This window comes from Typopeltis vanoorti, chromosome 24 (assembly GCF_054136105.1).
Source record: "Typopeltis vanoorti isolate ZY-2024b chromosome 24, IOZ_Tvanoo_1.0, whole genome shotgun sequence".
Lineage (NCBI taxonomy): Eukaryota > Metazoa > Arthropoda > Arachnida > Uropygi > Thelyphonidae > Typopeltis > Typopeltis vanoorti.
This window is the reverse complement of record NC_143572.1, coordinates 4,754,926-4,777,281: the sequence shown is the minus strand read 5'-3', so window position 1 is coordinate 4,777,281 and position 22,356 is coordinate 4,754,926. Positions and strand designations below refer to the sequence as shown.

Sequence of the window (22,356 nt, the reverse complement as noted above, 5' to 3'; positions counted from 1 at the left end):
TTGAGGGCACGATACAGTCTATTAGCAAACCAGAGGTTAAACTTGCTCCACGACACAACCCATCTCATGAAAACCTTTCATTTTTATTAAAAAATATTTTTAATAAAAATGAAATTAAATATTATATATAATACAGTATGATCGAATAAAAAACACATCAAGTGAGCTTAAATGATTCTCTCTTCTTAATTTTTCAATGTATTTAATATAGGGAAAACAGATTTCATAGCTCTCTTGTTGAGTTTTTTCGATCATACTGTATTTTTATATATAATAAAATACACAAAATAAAAATATATAATATATTTATATTTATTTCCAAGATTAATGTCATTGTTATAAGAAATAGAAAGAAAAGAAAGAAATATATAATAATAGAATTTTAATGAGATATATGAGCTTCATGGGATGAACACAGCTTTTCAATATTTATTGGAATAGTAGATAAAGACACTCGCATTTCGTCATCAAGCATTCTTAAGCTTTCACGTTTCAATGTCTTCAAGTTCGCCATCGTTGAAAAGGATACTTCACACATGTATATAGTGGAAAACTGCAAAAGAATTTTTAACGCTTTTTTACCTATGTTTGGATGCATTTTTGAAATACGAATCCAAAAGTTGTCTAAATCACCCTCTTCGTACATCATTAACAGACTTCGATCATTTTTTATTTCAGCTAATTCTTCTTCTTCAATAAGTGACAAGTTAATCGTTGCAGTTGAAAAAAATTGGATTTCTGATCTAATCATAGTCTTGTATTTCAATATTTGGGAAGTAGTGATGAATTTTCACTCCAAGCATTGTTAAATGGTCAACAATTAGCGAGCTAATATCACATTTACTTCACAGTCTGCAGTTTTGGAAAACATTTCAAAATTTCCTTCTTTCACTTTCCTTTTCCAAATTTCTATCTTGTCTCTCATAGCACAAATTTTATCCACCGCTGTTAAGATATTTTCTCCTTTTCCTTGCATACGGTCTTTATTTTATTCAGTGTTCAAATATGTCAGCAAGATATGCCAATTTTGTGAACCATAATTTGTTTTGAATTAGATCGCATAATTCATTTTGTTGATTTTCCTCAAAAAGTTTAAGCATCATTTCCCTCAATTCATATACACGACAAAGCACTCGACCTTTGAAAGCCAACGAACTTCTGAGTGTAGTATACGTTTTTTAAATTTTGTCCCCATATCTTCACAAATTTTAGCAAATAATCTTGATTTAAGAGGTCTACGATTAATGTAATTGACCCTTTGAACAACTTTGTCCATAACCTTTTTTAATTCATTGCCAGTCGTTTGCGCGACTAGTGCTTCGCGATGTAAAAAGCAATGAGTAATTATAATATTTTCATTCTCTTTCTTTGCTAAAGCTGTGAAACCTTTTGTTGAACCAACCATTGAAGGAGCGCCATCTGTGCATATTTCCTCACAATTTAACCATAGCAAATTATTTTCCTTCATGAAGCAATCTACTATTTTAAATATATCTTCGGCTCTAGTTTTCATTGCAAGTTCTAGACAACACAAGAATTGCTCAATAATTCTGTTAGTATGAATGAAACGTATAAAAACGAGTAATTTCGTTAACCCATTGACATCTCTAGATTCATCTAACTGCAATGTAAAAATCATATTATCGTCTTGAAAAATATCTTTTATTTGCAGCTTAATGTTTTGAATACGTCTTCCAATCGTGTAATCTGCCAAAGGAATTTTATTAACTTCTATCTCAAATTCGGGCCCAAACATTGTTCGAACAAAAGCAGGTTCGAACAATGTTTGAGCAACCAAGTAACTTGCCTTTTCAGCTTTCTCTGATGTCTTCATTCTCTTGGTGAACCATGTAGACTGCTTCTTTATAGCTTTTGTAAGTTCAATACTTTATTGAACTTATAAACTAAACACTAGGGACAAGGATGGTTTTCATTACCAGAAAATGTGAACCCCAATTTCATATAATCTTTATTGTATAAACGAGGCGTGGAAACTTTTCCTTTAAACTTCTTCCGTATTAATGCAGACCGTTCAACAGTTGATTCTTACGTAGTTTCCTCTATAGACAATACATTTTGTTCATCACAAACGTCACCTTCAACTTTTCTTTTATTAATTAGAAACTTATCCATTTTAGGGACAATTCAACACCAATTTGATAAATAAAACTGTGCGAATTTATTGTAAAGCTTTAACAGTAACTAAACATAAAATAAAAGCACCAGCTCTTCGTTTATTCACGTTGCAGTTAGAATCAATAATAACATTTGTATGAATAAGTGGGGTGCTCTATTTTTATTGGTCGAACGATAATAAAACCGAGCGACTACTACGTGATAAAACCACAGGGATGAATTCGGCTGCATTTATTCTCCATTATTTATCGAAATATATTGATATGAAATATTCTTAAAGGTTAAAAATAATTAAAAGATAGTTTGTATATATAATTTTGAAAGTGAAATTCAAATTCTAGAACGTAAAACATCTTGCAATTGCATTCTATTTAAAGTAAAGTATTTTTGGGACTCCTTAGTGAGGCTCTGCACAATTTAGCTTCTGTTTACATTTACTGTCACTCATACTTGAATGAACTATAGAAAACCCCAACGAAAACGAAACTGATGGTGATGGTTGCATGCAAGTCGGTATAGACTCAGGGAGGGGATTCCAAGCAGTTGACCAAATATCTTCTTTAACGGTGCTAACTAAAAGTCGTACCGGTACTTTGCGAAATGGATTCCGCTGTGGAAATTTTCAGCGATTATTCTGTTTAACGCTTTATGTTCGCGCGACACACCTTCACACTGCAGCCGACACGCTAACGTGTGGCGACACACAGTTTGGAAAGCTCTGCTCTATCACATTGATTTGAAACTTATAAAAATATCAAACATAATTTTGACGTATAGTCTTCATTTTCTTCATTAGGTTATTGCATTCATTCTTTACATTATGCAAACGCTTTGTTAAAACAACTCACCATCATCATCGTTGTACTTACAGGCATATACCGCCCATGACAGACAGCTCTCTCTAGCTTTCATAACGAAAATTTATTATTAGGATAAGGTGGTCAATCTTATGCCTATTGAATAGATTGTAAATAACATGCATTCCGACCAACCCTTAGTAAAAACTTGCCACCTACGAAACCGGATAATTCACCTTCAGTTAAAAACCACTTATAAAAATTCTTCCCGTCCTAGAAGGAATTCGAACCAAGGTCTTTCCGACCAAAGGGAATCGAACATACCAACTTCGGAACAAGTCTTATAGTTGCAAAACTATTTCTTCTCTGTTCACTTTAAACTCTTGTTCATTTTAAGACTTCATTCCTCAGGTAATATGTGCAAAGTTGTCTAACATACGAATCTAGAACATGGCAAATCGCTTCCATCAAAATCTCCAACTTACTTTTCTGGTTATATCGGAACCTTTCTCTCTAAATATTTCCAACTCCCTGGATAAGCTTTTACAATATGTAAATTAAATTATCATCACCATTATCATCATCATCATCGCCTACAGGAAGTCAAGCATCATCGAGGGATAATCGTCCAAACCAGCTGTAATATATTCTCTTAAACTCATTCGCATTTAGTTTATTCACCATTTCAATGCAAATTGCTCCACTCACTAACTCACTGCTCTATGAGAGAAAAATTTATCTTTCACCTTCTTTATTAAGTGCACACAAATTTCCAGGAATGTCACCCCCCCTCCATCGTCTACCCACCTTCCATATAACGAAAATTTACATCAACCGATATCCTATAACACCTTCTCGGAAATTTACAGACTTCTATCCCATCACCACTCATTATCCTATCTAGTGTCTGCAGTCCACACTCTCTCTTTCTCTCAATATGTCCTCTCAATCTTCGTTGTAACACTTCCTTACAATTTTTCCATAGCTTCTTCATCGCTTTGGAACCAGCGCATAGTAGTCCAAAAGCGGATGTATCGAGGGCTTGTAAAAAAGGAAAATGACTTCCTTACTAATTGCAATTATCCTCGGACTTATATTTGAAATTTTTATGTGATCTTTGAAATTCAAATTCAGACCCACCATAACTCCAAGAGCTCTAGACTTATCAATTTCTCCAAGCATTATTTCACCAATATAATATGCCGTTGGCTTTGCATCATCAGCAAACAACTGAACATCTTCTGTCAGGTCCTTCTCAATATTATTAATATAAAGGTGGTGCAAGGCCTGATCCCTGAGCTACACCACTGATCACCTTAAATCTGACAGATTCACACTCCCCATATACCACTTTCTGATACTCTACATCAGCCACCTACTTATCCAAGTTAGTATTTTATATACCAATCCTATATTCTCCACTTTATGCAATGGCCCTTCATGTGGTATCCTATCAACTTAGCAAAGTCCAACAGAAATCTAACTCAGCTGTAACATTATCATTACAACGAGGTCATGTCTGAGCAATTTGTTCTCATCATTACAACATAAGAGCAGCTGCTCAGATTATCTCCCTTTAGTAAATCCATGCTGTACCTTACAAGATATAGCTTGTATGGCAACCTGTTTCTCTATGCGAGTCCTTACCAACTTCTCTAAAATCTCCACAGCCACTCCACAGAGAATTGATAGCTCTATGACAGTTAGACATCAGTCTTTGCACCACCCTTGTGCAATGGGATTATCATAATCGTATATTCATTCCATTCGCATGGGATCTTTTCCGAGCTGAGAAAAACAATACAAGAACTTAGCCATTTCGGATTAACATTCCATTAGCATAAGGGCTGATATCCCACCTGTCGCTATTGTGAATTTTTATTCTAGTTATGCAACAGCTCTAGAACCTCCTTCTCATGCACCTCTATGTCTTCCATGTAGTGATAGAAATGTTCGCTGTTACATACACCATGTTGATTGATCTCAGCGAAGTGAGTATTCATTATCAGAACAATTGCATCTGCTCTTCTGACACAAGGGTAACTTCTATATTCAGTAATCACATTCTTCTATATTCATTCTTATATTTGACTTGCATCATAATCAGAACCGGCGCTAGGGTCTTTGCCGCACGCATGCAATTTCTATCTAAGCTCCCCTGTAACGATCCGGAAGTGTGCGGTTCTTTTACGATAATAAACATTTAAATTATTTGAAATTTCTTAAATAAATATTGACAGAACAGCCACACGTTGGTTCGCTAAATGTAACGAACCGGGGATGTTGCAGGATAATCGTTAAAAACCCGAATATTCAAAAAATTCTCAAAAGTTAAAGCAAATTTTGATAAAGCCACTTCACTTTAATCGTTTAATATATAGCCTTCTCACCGACCCGAATCGCTAACAAAATTAAAATGAATTTTAATTAAAGTTAAAATTTATTAGAACTAAAGTTTAAAAAATTCTTGCATTTTACAAGTTACTAAATTCTTAGTAACTTGTAAAAATTTTTTAATAATTTTTATAAGTGGAACTATCTTTTAGGAAAATAAAATAAACTCAAGATAGATGAGAAAATAAGAAAAGAATTCAGAAATAATTAGAACATTTAATATAAGTATTCAAAAAATAACATCTTTACAGAATAACAGAAAATAAATTAAATTACATAAATATACTTCAAATTTTTTAAATTAAAATTTTAAGGTTTTTGATTTCATATTCACAAAATTAGAAATAATGGTCTTAACGTCTAATTCCGCACATATATCATTTTCAATAGCTATTAGCGCCAAACTAACAAGCTATTAGCGCCAAACCTTTTTTGTGACACTTGTTCTTAAGTAGGTTTTAATCAATTTTCAACTTGGAAAAGGAACGTTCACCGCTCGCTACACTAACAGTTAAGGTTAATAGTATTCTTAAAGCAATTGAAAAGTTAGGGAAAGATAAGTTATTGGACACAATAAAATTAAGAATATCGAAAGGGCTTTTGAATAGTTAAATTATCCTTCCGAAAAATATCCCGGAAAGCACATAACTCGTCATATAGTTCTATTGCATTTATGTCCTTATTGTCGCAGTCCTTCAAGAGAATCTCTAAATCGTCACAATTTCTTCGTAAATCTTCGTTAATTTGTAGTAATCTATACAAGAAATTGAAATTATCATAATATGTTTTTAGTTGTTCAAAGCGTTCTATTAACGAACACATTGCAACGTCTAGAAGTGTATAAAACACATTCACTCTAAATTTATCTTCGGGAGATTGTGGCGTTTCGTTATGATGCTCGTAGTCCAATTGTCATGTCTTCTTTCGTCGTCGAACTTCCGTACCAGTTTTAAATTCTTGTTCTCCATCCACCTCTTCACTCAGTTATTTTGCTGTTTTTAGAACTTATTTAAAATTTGTATCTGATCGATACTCTTGTAAGAATATTTTTTAAGTTTTCGATAGATTCAAAAGCAAGTGTAATGTTCATGTTTTTGTCTTGAAGCATTTTACTCACAGGGTTTATTCTGTTAAGTAAATCATGCCAAGTTATAAGAGAGCAAATAAATTTGTAGTCCTTTATTTTAGCACATAATGTTTGTGCTTCTTCATGCTAAGTTCCTTTATTAAAATTTTCATTATTTAAAATTTCAAAAAGTGCATCATAAATTTCTCCTAACTGATATCCTAGAGGGCGGATTGCATTAATTTTACTTTCCTATCGCGTTTCTGATGGCTGTTTCAATGTTAATTTTTTTACGAACTTGAAAAGGATTCCCAACGTTTGTAAGAGAATGAAAAGAAATTTTTATAATACTTGAATAATTGCTAAGAAACTAATTGTATCTGTTCACTTTGGCTGCATCGTTAATGATTAAATTTAGAGTATGAGCAGCACATGGTACGTAAAAAGCTCGAGGATTTTTGTTCGAAAACAAATTTTGGAGCCCATATTTTTTCTTTTTCATATTTGCCCCATTGTCATACCCTTGACATCGCATGTCTTCAATAGGAATGTTCCAATTTTCCAGTTGTTCCATTATTGTTGCACATAAACCACGTACTGTGGAATATGATATATCTGCAAAACCTAAAACGTTTTCTCTGATTCCTGTGAAAATTCCATTGTCACAGGAAAAAAGCGAATAATAATGGTCATTTGTTCTGTTTTACTTGCATCAGGTGTGCAGTCTAAAATTATGGAATAATATTTAGATTTTCGAATTGATAATAAAATTGTATCCCTGCTTGCGTTACTTAAAGTTTCCAATATTTCATTTTGACTGTCTTTACTCAAATAGTGTTTACTCAATATCGGTACTCAGAGAAAAATGGATGAACTTAAATACATACTTTATGAAAACAATATCCAGTTTGCTTGCGTACAGTAAACAAAACTAAACAAAAATCTGGAATTCAGCATCAAAGGATACACAATTGTTAGGAAAGATAGAGAGGGAAGAACTGGTGGAGGGCTTGTTATCCTTTTGAAGACCCCGGAAATCAAATTCAAAGAAATTACTCTAAATCAATAATTAAATAAATAGCACTTCAAAGGAAGCCGAAGCTGTTGAAATACACCTACAAAACCATTCTATTTCAATTACAAACGTCTATCACCACGATAATACAAATACGTATTGGCACAGACATCATTGAAAAGTTAGGTGAAACTCCAACTGACACAACCATCACACTAGTTGGCATAAATGCAAAAAACACAACGCGGGGCTCCCACGATTTAGAACATAATATGCAACAATTGGAAGACCTCTTTACAGATTTGGAACTCACAAAAATTAACAACGGACAGAGTACTTATCTCTCTCTAAAACTACGGAAACTGCATCTGCTATCGACATCACAACTGTTGATTATAGCATTGCATCAAGGGCACAATGGAAAATTTGGAAAACGCCATCAGTGACCATAGACCCATAATAACAGCGCTAAACTTCAAGACTGAAGTTTAACAAAAAAAAAAAAAAAAATCAGGAGGTTATGGAATTTTAGAAAAGGCGACTGGAAAGTTTACCTAAATCTTGGAGGACCTTTGTTAAGATGAACCTGTCTCTGGAAACTGTGATAGAAAATTACAAATCCTTACTTCACACATTAATAAAGTTACCAAAGCAACAATCCCAAGAGGCAAACGGAAATTGGATATCATACTGGAAAGATCACCGTATCGATTCTATGATTATGGAAAGAGATAATATCAACGAACAATTTAAATTAATAAAACTGATGAATTTAGAAAGAAATTAATAGATATAACACACAAAATAGAGCAGGAACTTTGGAAGCGAAAACAAGAGAAATGGGCAGAGTTTTGCAGTAACTTGGATTCAAGAAAAGACAGCCAACACTGGAACATTATTAGAATCCTAGACAACAATAACAAAGAATAAAACCAGCAGAAAACAAACTTCATCATAAATGCTGAAAAAAGCTATAACAGATCAAGGAATGGCAAACAACACACTAGCAAAAAATTATTCAAACAACTCCAAACTTCAGTATAACGGAGAGGACCCTCAATAAACTCACAAGTAAGACACGAAAACAAGCATTCGTTCTTGCTTGTTTTAGTGTCTTACTTGTGAGTTTACTGAGGGTTTTGTCCTCTCCGTTATAATGAAGTTTGGAGTTGTTTGAATAATTTTTTGCTAGTGTGTTGTTTGCCATTTCTTGATCTGTTATAGCTTTTTTACCAATTATACCAATCTAATGATATATTCTCTAAAAAACTGACGCTAAGTGAACTAAAGTCATTCAATCAAGAAATCTGCACCTAAATCTCCTGGTAATAATTTTACCTTTGTTCATATGGTCAAATACCTTGGCAAAAATGCCAAAGAACACCCTCCCCCCTAGACATTTTTAATACTTCTTGTCGAACAGGCAAACAAACTACCAAACAAAGAAAAAATCAATAAATCAAAAAATCAAAACCCATCCTAAAACCTGATAAAAATTTCGCAGAATGTTAAAGTTATAGACCTATTGCATTAGCTAGTATACTCTATAAAATTACTGAAAGAGTCATACACTCGAAAACTCATGCACTGGCTCATAAAAAATAAGAAAATTAACTTCTACCAAACTGCCTATAGAGCCTGTCGTTCGACGACAGTCAATTATTCTACTTCTGCCAAACAATAGTAGACTCGTTTCAGGAAAAACCAAAACAAAGGACAACTGCCATATTTCTTGATATGATCGCTGCTTTTGATCGTGTTTGGAACAAAAATTCATACAAATAGTATGAATGATATTGGAATTAGAGGAAATGCCTTCATCTGGATCGCTGATTTCATGAGACGAAGAAAGATCAAGATTAGAATAAATGCAGCAATATCCAGAGAACAGATAACCTGGGCTGGTGTTCTCTATGGATCAGTACTAATTCCCTTATTATTAATTTTATACGTCAATAATATTCATCTTTACTTTACAGGAGATACAAAAGTAGTTTGCTATGCAGACGATATAGTCACCTGGCACACCAGTGAAAAAATTAAAGAATCGGAAGAGATTCTAAACAAATCCATGAGAGGATTATAAAAATGGTCAGATGAACTTAAACTCAAAATCAACCCAGATAAAACAAAACTAATCACCTTTAGTACAGACAGGTATTTGCTTAACACATTTCTCATTTATAACAGGACTTTTAAAAAAACTAAATATATTGAAAAGGCTTTGCGGAACAAACTGAGATGCAAAGCCAAAAATTCACAAAACTACTTACACTACACTAATAAAGCCAATAATGGAATACACAGCACCTATCTGGTCACCTTCCGCTTCATCGGTAAAGGAAAAATTAGACAAAGTGCAAGCAAAAGCGTCCAAGATTATTAGAAAGCATCCACGGTGCAGTCTCATCCTCTAATAACATCACAGCCCAACAGGAATGTGAGCTTGACCTGCTGGAAGACAGAGGAAATTTGCCACCATAAAATTCATTAATAATATCAGAAGCTACCAAAGGGATTATATCTCCTTAAAAACTTATGAACATTGGAATCAAAAATGTAGACTTCACAGATCATCAACTTTACAATATGATGACACTATCAGGAAGAAAATAGGTCCTGATTATCTAAATGCCCACATAAATAAGCAAAGAACATCTATTTTCCAAACCTTTACCTTCAGATACTTCCATAAATCTTAAAATAAACCTTACGAATATACCGATGGAGACACTAATATAGTTAATGGAGCGCTAGTGCTCTCTTTCTACACCTAAAAGGCGAAAAAAATTCAACAAAAGTTGGATCTGGGAGAAGTACTTCCAATTTTAATAGCGAACTCTATGCAATAAATAAAGCACTTGAAGCCTACTTAAAATTATCACCATCTCAATAATCAGAGGGAATTATAATTTACAGTTATAATTCCCTCTGATTACAGGGACTCAAGATCAGCTATGGAGACAATCAAAAATGGCAATACCAAGCTCACCCAAGATATCCATAAACTCTTAAACCAACTAAAGTGTTTGGTAAAAATTTGCATTTTACAATAGATTCCTGCTCGTGTAGACATCGATTATAATAAAGCAGTTGAAAACTAGCAAAAGAGGACAGAGAACTCAACCAAGAAACTGGCATGATAATTCTTGCTGATGCTAAAGCACTAGCTTCTTTCTTCTTCTGCAGCTTCTCCCACATAAGTGGAGTCACTGCTGATGATGAGTCTCCTCCACATCCTCCTGTCTTGGGCTGTCACCACATCCAAGTTCTTCATTCTCAAGTCCTCTTCTACCAGCTCCCTCCATCTCTTCTTTGGCCACTCACGCTTCCTCCTTCCTTGCACATCCATCTGCATGACCCTTCTTCACACATATTCGTCCTCCCTCTTCATCACATGACCAAACCATCTCAACCTTGCCTCCTATATCTTCGCTGTTAAGTTCGTAACTTCACTGTTCCCCTTACATAGTCATTTCTCAGACGATCCTTTCTGGTCACACCGCACATCCACCTAATTCTCATCTCTGCTACTTCTATCCTGCTGATGTTATTTTTTCTCAGGGCCACAGTTTCCATAGCATACGTCATAGCTGTCTCACTACTGTCCTATAGAATTTGCCTTTCAGATTAATCGGCACCCTCTTATCGCATAACACTCCAGCCATCTCCCTCCAGTTCCTCCAACCCGCTTGTATCCTGCATCCCACTTCCTTCTCAGCTCCTCCATCTTCTTCCACTGTTGAACCTAAGTATCTAAAGTCCCTCACCTTCCTGATGACATTTCCTTCCAGCTCCAGATCTGTCTCCTGGCCGCCGCCCACTGTGCAACACATATACTCTGTCTTACTTCTGCTCAGGCTCATGCCTCTCTCTTCCATTACTTTTTTCCATCTTTCCAGTTTAGTTCCCGCTTCTTCTCTTGAATCTGCACACAGCAAGATGTCATCTGCATACAATGTCCAAGGCGCATCTTCTCTCACCTCCTCCGTCACCACCTGCATCACAATGTTAAACAGAAACGGACTTAATGCTGACCCTTGATGCAAGCCAACTGTTACTTGAAAACTTTCTGTCTGTCCCACACAGGTCCGAACACTTGTCTTCACATTTCTGTACATCTCCCGCACCAACCTGACATATTTCTCCGGAACCTTCTTCTCCCTCAGACACCTCCAGACTTCTTCCCTTGGCACTCTATCGTATGCTTTCTCCAGATCAATAAATACCAGATGTAGCTCCCGTTGTTTCTCTCGAAACTTTTCCATCATCTGCCGTAACCCAAAGATAGCATCTGTTGTCGATCGACCAGGCATGAAGCAAATTGTTCCTTTGCAATCTCCACCTCCTTCCTCAATCTTCCATCAAGAACCCTTTCTAGGATTTTCATTGTGTGGGACATCAACTTTATTCCTCTGTAATTTTTACAGTCTTGTGCATCCCCTTTACCCTTGTAGATGGGGACAAGAGTACTCTTCCTCCATTCCTCGGGTATATTTTCCTGTTGGCAAACTTTCATGAACAGGTCCCACAACAGGTCAATTCCCTCTTCCCCCAGTGCTTTCCATGCCTCCACTGGAATCCTGTCGGGGCCAATCGATTTTCCATTCCTCATCCTCTTCATGGCCTCCGTCACTTCCACTCTACTGATGTTCTGCACCATCTCCTCAGAAGGCTGCCCATCTTCTCTGTGAGTCCTTGCATTTTCCTCATTCAAAAGTCTGTTAGATCCTGAATACAGAGCTTTACAAGTAAATTCTTTATTCAGGATTGAACATGACAAACTACTACTTATTAAGGAGATATCTGCACATCAACTAATAATTAAAAGTGTTGTTTTATGTCTTGTAATAATGTATAGTCCATGTGTGCGATATAGTGAGAGTTATTGCTAGGTTATTTGTAATTCCCAAGTAAGCTGTCTTGTACTTTGCGAAATTCCGAGAAAAGTTTATAATAGTAATCCGGAATAATCGGGTATAATCGGTACGAGTCGAGCGTCGCGATGGACGCTATACCGTCATATTTCCTCGTCAGAAGGCGCTCTGACGCGGAAATATGACGTCAGATCGCCTTCCTAGAATAATGTAACCGGACAGGTTAGCGAGAGTGTAGGATCCACCAAGGGGCATGAACGATGGGGTTCGTGGGTGAAAACCGCATTGAATAGAGGGCGCCCGAATAGTGCGAATAAAAGACGAAGCACGCCGTTTTAGGGGGCCTTTTGAACCTTTTGATCTTCGAGTGCCGGATTCGAGTTTTGGGAGGAGTTGGTCGGAGGATTCGTGAGAGAGCGGTGGGTCGGCTACGGTAATGACGGACGGCAGGTTCTTTTCTTGAGAATGCTTGAAGATTTTCAAGCGGAGCTGATCGGGATATGACGGCCTATGTGGAATCGAGCCTTAGCAGAATGTCCCATTGGAGAAAGTTTCCTGCGGAGCGGTAGACAGCACGCAGCAGTCGGAAACAATAAGAAGAAAAAGCGTAGTACATAGCCAGGCGCAAAGACAGCCGAAGAATATGCAGTAAGGTAATCCAGACCTACATGAGATGGCGGCATGAAATCTGAGAAGATCGGGTAATGTAAGAGTTTTCGTTCTATGTTAAAATTTGTTTAGAAGAAAAGGAAATTTGTGTGTGTTGTAACTAAAGGACACTAGTAGAGAACTTTTAGTGAGAATTTGACTGAATTAATTAAGCCCTTATGGAACAAAGAAGAGTTGTTAAATAGGCAGTGATTTGTGAATGGCTAGACTTGTTTAGATAAAATTTAGAATTAAGGTAATCATTGATAGAGTATTAATGAAAGTGTTAAATAAGTATTCTGTGAGTAACTTGTGAGGGGAATTATATAGTAGTAGTACTTTGCTTAAAGCTAATCTTATCCTTTCATAATCGAAGGATTTAACTTGCTCTGATTCATTGTGCTTTAGTATTACCCTTAACTTAGAATGAATTTTGATCCATTGAGTATTTAAGCTTACATAACTGTAAATGTTTTGTGTTTTCCAATAAACATGTTTTGTACCTTATACCTGAGTTATGCCTGATTACGAATTCAAACCACCACTTATGAAATTGAACCTTTTTTGGCGGAAAGGAATTTAGATATAATTGTTTAAGTGAGATTCGGTCTACCACTGCTAACTGAATCTGCACGGCGCTAGCGTGAGATAAATTATTGTGTGTATCCCTTTAAATTTTGAATTATTTCCCTGAACAAGAGTCTCTTCTGTTATAGGATATTGGCTGGCGCAGCGAAATATAAATTTTGCCAATATCCGAAGAGGAAATAAATCTGAATTAGTATTTTAGGAGCACGACAATAGATTAGAAGGAGAGTTATTATAGAGGTAGAATAAGATATAATATAGAGAGATAGCGATATAACAATAGAGTAGCCAGTAGGATCTTGATTGTATAAGGTTTTTGGTAAGCGAAAGGATAGATTCAGGAAACGGTAAATTAATGTATAATAAGATTGAACTTACGACTTACGAAATAACATTATATGAAAGTAAGGATATAACAATAACACAGTCGACAAATTACAGATATAACAAGTCCCTCAAAGTATATTCTCCATCTGTTTCTTATGTCCACATCCCTCCATAATACTCTTCCTTCAGCGTCTTTGATTTGCCTCACATGTAAGATGCCCTTTGCTGCTTTATTTCTACATTTCGCTAGTTGGTAAATTTTTCTCTGTCCTTCCTTTGTTTCTAATTGATCATACAGATCTTGATATGCCATGGCCTTCGCCTGTGCTACAACTCTCTTGGCTTCTTTCCATTTCTGTAGCAAGCACACTTTTAAATTCCCGAAATTAATGTTGACAGAAAGACCTCCCCCACGATAGCAAGACTCCGAACAGAACATCTTAGAGGAATGAAGATCAATACGGATGGTACGAGAACTTATAGAAACTGCAATAACTGCCCTAACACTGAATTGACACCCACTCACATTTTTACCTGTCTAGCAATTACAGCAGACTTGCAAGCCATAGACCCTAATTCTGAACAACAACTATATACGAACAAAATCATCGACACAGCTAAAGCAGTTCAAAGAGCACATGGAAATATCTAAGACTCCTCAAAAGACAAGACAACAACAACATTATGGGATACTGATTTGCATAACTTTTCTGGCGATCGATTTAGATATTTCGTAACTCCTCTCACTCATGTTCTCCCGATATTCCTTCCACATCGTCCTCTTCTTATGAATGCTCAATATAACTGTACATCAATTTCCCATCTCCAACCTATTTGTTCTTCAAATTCTAGGGAGGCATTGAAATACCGTATTATTTAAGCATCTTTCAAAGATGCTTAAATAATGCATCTCATACATGGCTAGATATCCTTCCCATTTAGTAGCTGATACAATTGACGAAACATAGTATTCTCCTGAATTTGTCACACTTTCCAGCTCACAAGTAACCCGTCCTAATTGGCAAGTTAGCTCTTCCCAGAATAAAACAAAGCTGTGAGATCCTTTACTGAGACCATCTTCTGACGCTATGATCGAACAATCTTTGGCCTGGATTTTTTTAAATTTCTTTTAACATGCTGCGTGAGAAAGTTGTCTCTCATTATTTCAATAAATTCTTCTTTATCCTTATCATGAGCTTTCTCTGCTACCCAATCAATGTGTGGATAATTTAAGTCAACCATAATGATCACTTGTTTAATACCAATTAGGGTAATTTGGCGATGCGTTTTTTCATCCCCAGCAATTGAATCTCCATATCTGTAGCAAGCACACCCTCGCCATATATTTCATCCTGTTAGCCTCTGCTTCACACCAGATATCCTCAAACTCACTGCTACACGAGACATTATTACTGTTACGATTTCCGTGCGTTTCTACCCTAAATGGACTCAGATCGATCATCTGATATCATTAGTTTCCTCCTCCTCTCCTAACTCTTCTGTCCTTTATTGTATCGTTTATACTCAGTTCCAAGTTACTACATCTGGCTCTGAGAGCCAGGTTTCACCAAAGCCTAGAATCTTAGGCTAGAACATATTCTCCAAAGTAACAAACTTAATCCCTTTGTTCCTGATGAAGAGCTTAGCATTTCTGTATAGATATAACAAGTTGCCTCATGGTTTTTTCATATACTTACGTCTGAAGTCTACTTGGCCTAGTTGGGCAACTCTTTTCCGTCCCCAGATAGACACACTCAAAAAATCCCAACCCCAAAGCATACAGATCCATCGTTTCACCAGATCATAAACATGGTGGCTGATATTTTAATTACGTTTGCACGCCTTTTAGCACACAAATTCTCAGTTGCTCCCAAACTGAAAAATTTACAATTAAAAATAATGTTTACAAATATAAATGAAATTATTATAATATATTCTTGTAATTATATCATGCATAAAATTCGTAATTAAATTACCAGAGACTACTTTAACAATGCTAAAATAACTTTTGGTAAATTTGTGTAGTTTTGAGGGGGAAAAAATCAGCTTCCTTATTTCAGCTTTACATAGACATGCACGTACTGTACTTAAAATAATTTTGAAATACCTATTTCTGTATATATGTATTATCTTTTTCAGAAATATATATTAGATTAATGTATTAATGACTTATAAGTTATGCTAGTTAATTATTTATTTATATTATTTATATTAATGTCTTAAGAGACCAGAAAGCATGACCGGATGCCACTTAGGTATCATGTAACTTTCCTGTTTTGGACTTTTTCGAAATCATTTTGGATTTGTTGTTAATATACTTGCAATTATTTCGAATATAATATAGCTAGAAAAGGAATATGAAGATTTGATGAAAGCTAGCGGCAACATGTTTGATTCATCTCTTGAAGAAATGAAGCAGAGAAATTCCTGATATCATCCTACTTGCATTCTTTCAAAACTAGACAACGCGTGAATATGAGTGTGTTAGGTTGCTCAGCAGAAGAACAACAAATTAACACTAGATTAACTGCCTGGACAAGATTATCGATTCTTGTCGGCATGTGAACAATTTGTGAGATCTCCAGTGATAGCAAATGTTGCAGAATCTTTGCTGGTTGCATCAGTGTAATTGAAAATGGTAAGATGGAAGAGTGAACATTAAAATCGCCAAGAAAAACGACATCGCTGTTAGGAATTTGGACTGGATAAAATCAACATTTAAGGAAAAAAATTTAAATAAGTACAGAACGGTTGGTGGTATTAGGAAAGTGATAGAGTCAAAAGGCGAATTTGATAGAATGAGGCAAAGATTTTTAACCAAGAACAATCCAAAAGAATATGAGATTCTGGCGACACGGCATTAATGTATACTGAAATGACCATTGAGGATTTAGAAAAACCGGATTAATCATGATAAGTTGAAACTAAATAAGTGGTTTAGCAATGATGGCCTTAAAATTAATACTGATAAGAACTAAATACATATATTTCATCTTAACATATACGCTAGATCACGATATAACTATTAAATGGCATGAAACGAATTGTGCTAGTACTCAATATTATACCTGTATTTTAATCAAAAAGACAAAATCAGTAGAGTATTTGGACCTCCATGTCAACAGACCTGAAATGAAACTCCCATATCTCATTTTTAACAAACAAGTTGATGTCGTAATCAATAGAACATATTATGTCAAAAATTGTCAATTCAGCATTTTAAAATGTTTATACTATTCATGGGTAAATTCTTCGAGGCAATATAGTATCACCAGTTGGGGTGGATATTACTACAACAATCTGCTTCCTTTGATTAGAATACAAAATAAAATAATCAGAGCTATAGCTATTACTAATTTATTCGCATGTTCAAATAGTGATAAAAATAATCCGTGGTTCTTATATGCGTTTAAAGGCCCACAGTCCATCCACATGTTTTCGTAACCATAATTTTAGGATAAGGTGGTTAGTCTCAGGTCTAAATATACTCGTATATTCTTGTCAGAAAATTGTATGTTCTAAGGGTTGATTTACCTAGTTACGGAATGGAAAATACTGCCACCTCTGTGTGAGACCGACTAACTCAGCTTCAGTTGAAAAGCCCCGATAAAGGTTCTTCGCATCCCAGACGGGAATCGAACCATAGTCCTTCTAACTACAGGGCTGGGTCAAAACCGAATTAGTTATGGAATCTCTATATCTTGCAAAGCCCAATCCTGTCTTATTTTTCGAGTCCATATCTATGAGCAGGACAAGTTTTTTCTTCTTGGGATAACGCTCACATTCAATTGGAAATTTCTTAGCACAAGCATATTATAAGTATGACCTCCTCATCATGTATGAAATTAGGTTTTGCTCTTTCGTTACGGAGATTGGAGTGGTTATATTTCAAGCGCTCTAAAAGTCATTTACTTAGTACAAAAGAGAGAGAAATTAAAAATGATTAATGACCCATCTCTCATCAATTCACTACACACTCTGACACAGACATTCACTTTCGGGATACTGGCACTTTCTATAGATATTTCTATAGTCTTAAACAGTTCTCTCTCTCCTAAAAAGCTTTTCAAAACACTTGAAGCGGTTACTCAGCACGTTTTCAAAATTTAAACTACAAGCTCATAAATGAAACTTTTCTTCATTTCTGTTAGTTATTTTATTGCTGTAATTCGAAACCATCTCCCCTGTCATGTATTTTCTCAAAAGTTTAATTTGCAGCTCTTCAAATTCAATGCGAATAATTTTCTTCCTTCTCTATAACCTTCTGCCCATTCATTGTACTGATATACTCTAAGTTGAGCAACTTCTCGTGTATGGGATTACCGTAAAAATGACCAATTTCAAGATAAGTTGAAAGAAGCTGAAATGGATTGCTAACAAAGATCTCGAAGACAAAAATCCTGAATGACAAATTAGAAAGGAGTTAAAGGTGGAAGAAGATATAATTAGAGATGGCAGGACTATACAATAGTATGATAAACTTAAGACAATTGAAAATTAGGAACTGAAAACTAAAGATTAATAAATATCCAGTATTGTATACCGATATATTTCATTATGGTAGCTAAACCTGTTAGATTTTCAAAACCGAAGAGGAATAAGTGACTACAGAGAAAATATAGAATATTTAATTAACTAAACTAGTTAACAAATATTTACTTTTCAGAATCAGAAAACATCGTCGGTGCATAAGACTAAGAGAACAATGGGAAACTGGAATATAACTGATTGTAACTGCGTGCTCTAACAATAATACTCTTTTTTAAATTATCATCATCGTCATCATCACAACCACCGTCATTGGTACTTATAGGCCTTTATGGTCAACGACTTGTCAATAACTTTCATAACTTTAATTTAGGATAAGATGGTTAACCTTATACCTATCGAAAGTCATGTCTGTAAAATGCGTGTGTTTTACTGGCCGATTTAAGGATTGGAAAACTCGAGTTTCCAAAAGAAAAAATCTTCAGCTTCCACATGATGCTGGCTATTTCACCTTCAGTTGAAAAGCCCTTATCAAGATTCTTTGCCTTCTAGACCTTCTTAGAACCCAGGCGTTTTAGCTATAAAGCATTATCGACACTGAGTAAGCTATCGTTTTTTAAATAAGCCTGCATATGTACTAGGTTCAAACTGCAACACGCTGAATTACAATTTTCCAAAGTTTAGGAAGATAAGTCCATCTTGCGATTCCGATTTGTTCCATAAGGCACCGTTGTGTATAAAACCATTAATACAGACGACAGTAATAATTAGGTGCATTTGAATTTCTGTCGAAACTTTGACCAGTGCAACCTTTTATCAGAAGCAATAATAAAAAGCGAATATATGAGTTCCTGGCCAGTGTTTGCCGTGTTTTAAGGAGTAGCATATCAAGATAACTCTTATATGAAGATCATCAACTCTTGGTCGCTTTGAAAACTTTAAGTGCCAGAGGGACAATCATCGTTTTAACACTTGACTATAGAAGGATAATGGATATTTATTATCCTTTCGTTTGTTAATAGTTTTGAAGCGAAGATGAAGACTTGTAAGCAGTTTTCTTCATATTATTATTATTATTATTATTACTATTGTTATTACGGGCGACTCCAGGGAGTATTTAGACTCATCGAGGAAGGCCCTAAACATCATGTCCACACAACTATTCGACATTCTCACAGTATCTATCATACCTTGCCTTGAGCTCATTCACTGTCATAGCACTCACAACAGACTCTGGCAGCTTATTCCACTCATTTACCACTCTAAAAGTAAAGAACCCCAGCTCTAACACCTTTGCTAACCACACTCTTCCTCAGCTTCCATAGATGTCCCCTAGTTCTCCCACCACCATTCCTGATCTCAAAAATATCCTCTAAATTAATCCTATAGAAACCCTTTAGCAATTTGAATGTCTCAATTATATCTCCCCTTTTCCACCTATCAACTAATTTCTGCAACCCACAAATCTTCAACCTGTTCTCATAAGGTTCATTCCATAGACCTGCTGTCATCTTGGTCACTCGCCTCTGGATCCTCTCCACCTCCTCCCCATCAAGAAGAAACCTCGGTGACCAAATCTGGGCACAGTAGTCGAGATGAGGTCTTATCAAGGCTCTGTAAAGAGGTACAATAACTTGCTTGTCTCTGCTCTTCAAAGTATTTTTCAACAACCAAGTGAGTTGATGAGCTGATTTAGCCACTTTTGCAATGTGCCCCCTAAACTTCATCTCCCTATCCACCAACACTCCCAAGTCCCTGGCCTCATCAATCTCATGGAGTACAGTTCCACCAATGTGGTATGCTGCTGCTAATCTTTTCACCCTAAAATGCATAACCTTACATTTTGTCACATTAAATTGACATCCATTCTCCTTAGCCCAGAACTCCAATCTATCCAAGTCTTCCTGCAAGATTTTGACATCTTTTGCATTCACTATTGCCCTACCTAACTTTGCATCATCAGCGAACAAATGAACTGTTCCTCTTAGATCCTTCGCTATGTCGTTAATGAACAAATTAAACAGGAGTGGTCCAAGAACAGAACCCTGCGGCACACCACTAGTCACAGGCTGTCTTTTTGAACTCTACTCCTGAATAAACTATCTCTGATATCTCTCCATCAACCACCCACCTATCCATCTCACCAACCCCATATCCATTCCCATATGTTGTAGTTTACGGATTAGAATTCCATGTGGTATCCTGTCAAATGTCTTAGCCAGGTCCAGCAGTATCACTGTAAACCCATTACCCTTATCCAGTTCAGCCGTCACTGTGTTATAAAACTTGAGAAAGTTACTGAGGCATGATCTACTCTTCACAAAGACATGCTGTCCCCCGTACAGTACCTCATTTTCATCAATCCATTCCTGTATTTTCCCTTGACTACTTTCTCCAAGACCTTGACAACGACTCCTGATATGCTGATCGGTCGGTAATCTGCAACAGTAGTCTTGGATTCTCCTTTATGCAGTGGAACTATTTTCCCCTCTTTCCACACCTTCGGGACTAAACCAGAACCAAGACTCAGATTCATGATGCTTTCAATATTCATGATGCTTATTTTTGTTTTTGAATAATGTTCGCTATTTACACGAAACGATGAAACATGAAGCCGAGAAAACTGTCCATACGTGGGATTTTTTTTAAAAAAAGTAGTTCAGAAAGAATTAAATCAGGAAAAGAATCCTATATCAGGGTTACCTGAGAATGCAATTTTCTGCACGAGCTAAGGGTTAAATAATCAGTTAACTCTGCAGAGACCAACTGCGGCATTTTTCAAGCCACTTCGCGAGCCTAATAAACAGGATACTAGTCTCACACTGAACAACGAAATCATTAACAACTACAGACTTGCACAACTAGCATATCACAGTGGGATGCACACCCAAAGCTTGCTGATTATGAAGCGAAGACATTTATCAACAAGATTATCCACACGACAAGTTTAAAAACTATAGCACGTCATAATATCATGTATAGGCAAGTGGTTAAGGAGAAAGACTTGATATAATTCTTAGAAAACGGTGTGAGGCATTTTGTTTCAATGAAGACAGGTAGAACGATTGAAAGCTGGAAAACCAGATATTGGTTCAATAAGTCTGAAGCGAACTATCTCTCTCTCTCTCTCTCTCTCTCTCTCTCTCTATGTGTGTGTGTGTGTGTGTTATTTTTTATTTAACCATTTTTTTTAAATGGTATCCGCATTTTTATGGAAGGACTATATTTTAAAACAAACTTTAAGTATTTTAAGTAATTTCTGCCTGAATAATCTAAGATATCGATATTATATATAAATAAATATATACTGAAGTAAGTTTACTTATCCTCTAGCTTAGTCATATGCAACATGCGGGCCGGATCCCATCTGTAAAGAGTTTGCTAAATAAATAAGAAATTCGATTGATGGTTTACTGTGTCTTTCAAGAGAGCCATACGTTTATCACGCTGCTTAAATTCACTGTCAAAGTAAAACACCGAAGAGAGTTTATCTTCATCATGCATTTCATGAAGAACAGCCTACTAAATAACCTCAGTTCCAAGACATTTTGGAACACACTTAATCAGAATAATAGAACCCCCCCCACACACACACACGCGCGCACACATTTTACAGTGATGTACTTCGATGAGAAAGGAAATGAAATTTAAGTGCTTTATTGATTAGGAATACGAAGTGTTTATATTCAGCTGTCTAAATATTTAGTAATATGCTGTTAAAGAAGATACGACATTTAATATTAATTAGCTATATGATATAGCACTGAATTCCTATTTACATAATTTGTAACGTCTGTGAGAAGCGCTATAGATAGTTAAGTATTTTCTAAGAAAAGAAATGCTTAGAATTATCTCCGAATCGTAACAAACGAAAGCGATTCATTCACGGGAGAGATGAAATATTCGAGTGAAGAAATAACAAATATGGTATGGCTCGGAAGAACCATACCATATTTAGAAGCGCACCTGTATCAACTACGTTATTTTATAATGATGAATGAATATGCGAAGAAACAGATT

General features: G+C 35.7%; 2 protein-coding genes across 2 annotated transcripts; both read right to left on the bottom strand.

Moving 5' to 3' along the window:
* Positions 1-382: 382 nt before the first annotated feature.
* Positions 383-751, bottom strand: LOC150092900 (protein ZBED8L-like). Its single transcript, XM_090414100.1, has one exon. It carries the CDS (start codon positions 749-751, stop codon positions 383-385), a length of 369 nt encoding a protein of 122 aa, XP_090270226.1.
* A 357-nt stretch (positions 752-1,108) lies between these two features.
* Positions 1,109-1,834, bottom strand: LOC150092899 (zinc finger BED domain-containing protein 5-like). The gene has a single exon (XM_090414099.1). It carries the CDS (start codon positions 1,832-1,834, stop codon positions 1,109-1,111), a length of 726 nt encoding a protein of 241 aa, XP_090270225.1.
* Positions 1,835-22,356: the final 20,522 nt, after the last annotated feature.

Excerpts from the sequence above, each read along its gene's own strand:
- LOC150092899 (XM_090414099.1), bottom strand. The coding sequence starts at position 1,834 with ATGAAGACATCAGAGAAAGCTGAAAAGGCAAGTTACTTGGTTGCTCAA.
- LOC150092900 (XM_090414100.1), bottom strand. The coding sequence starts at position 751 with ATGATTAGATCAGAAATCCAATTTTTTTCAACTGCAACGATTAACTTG.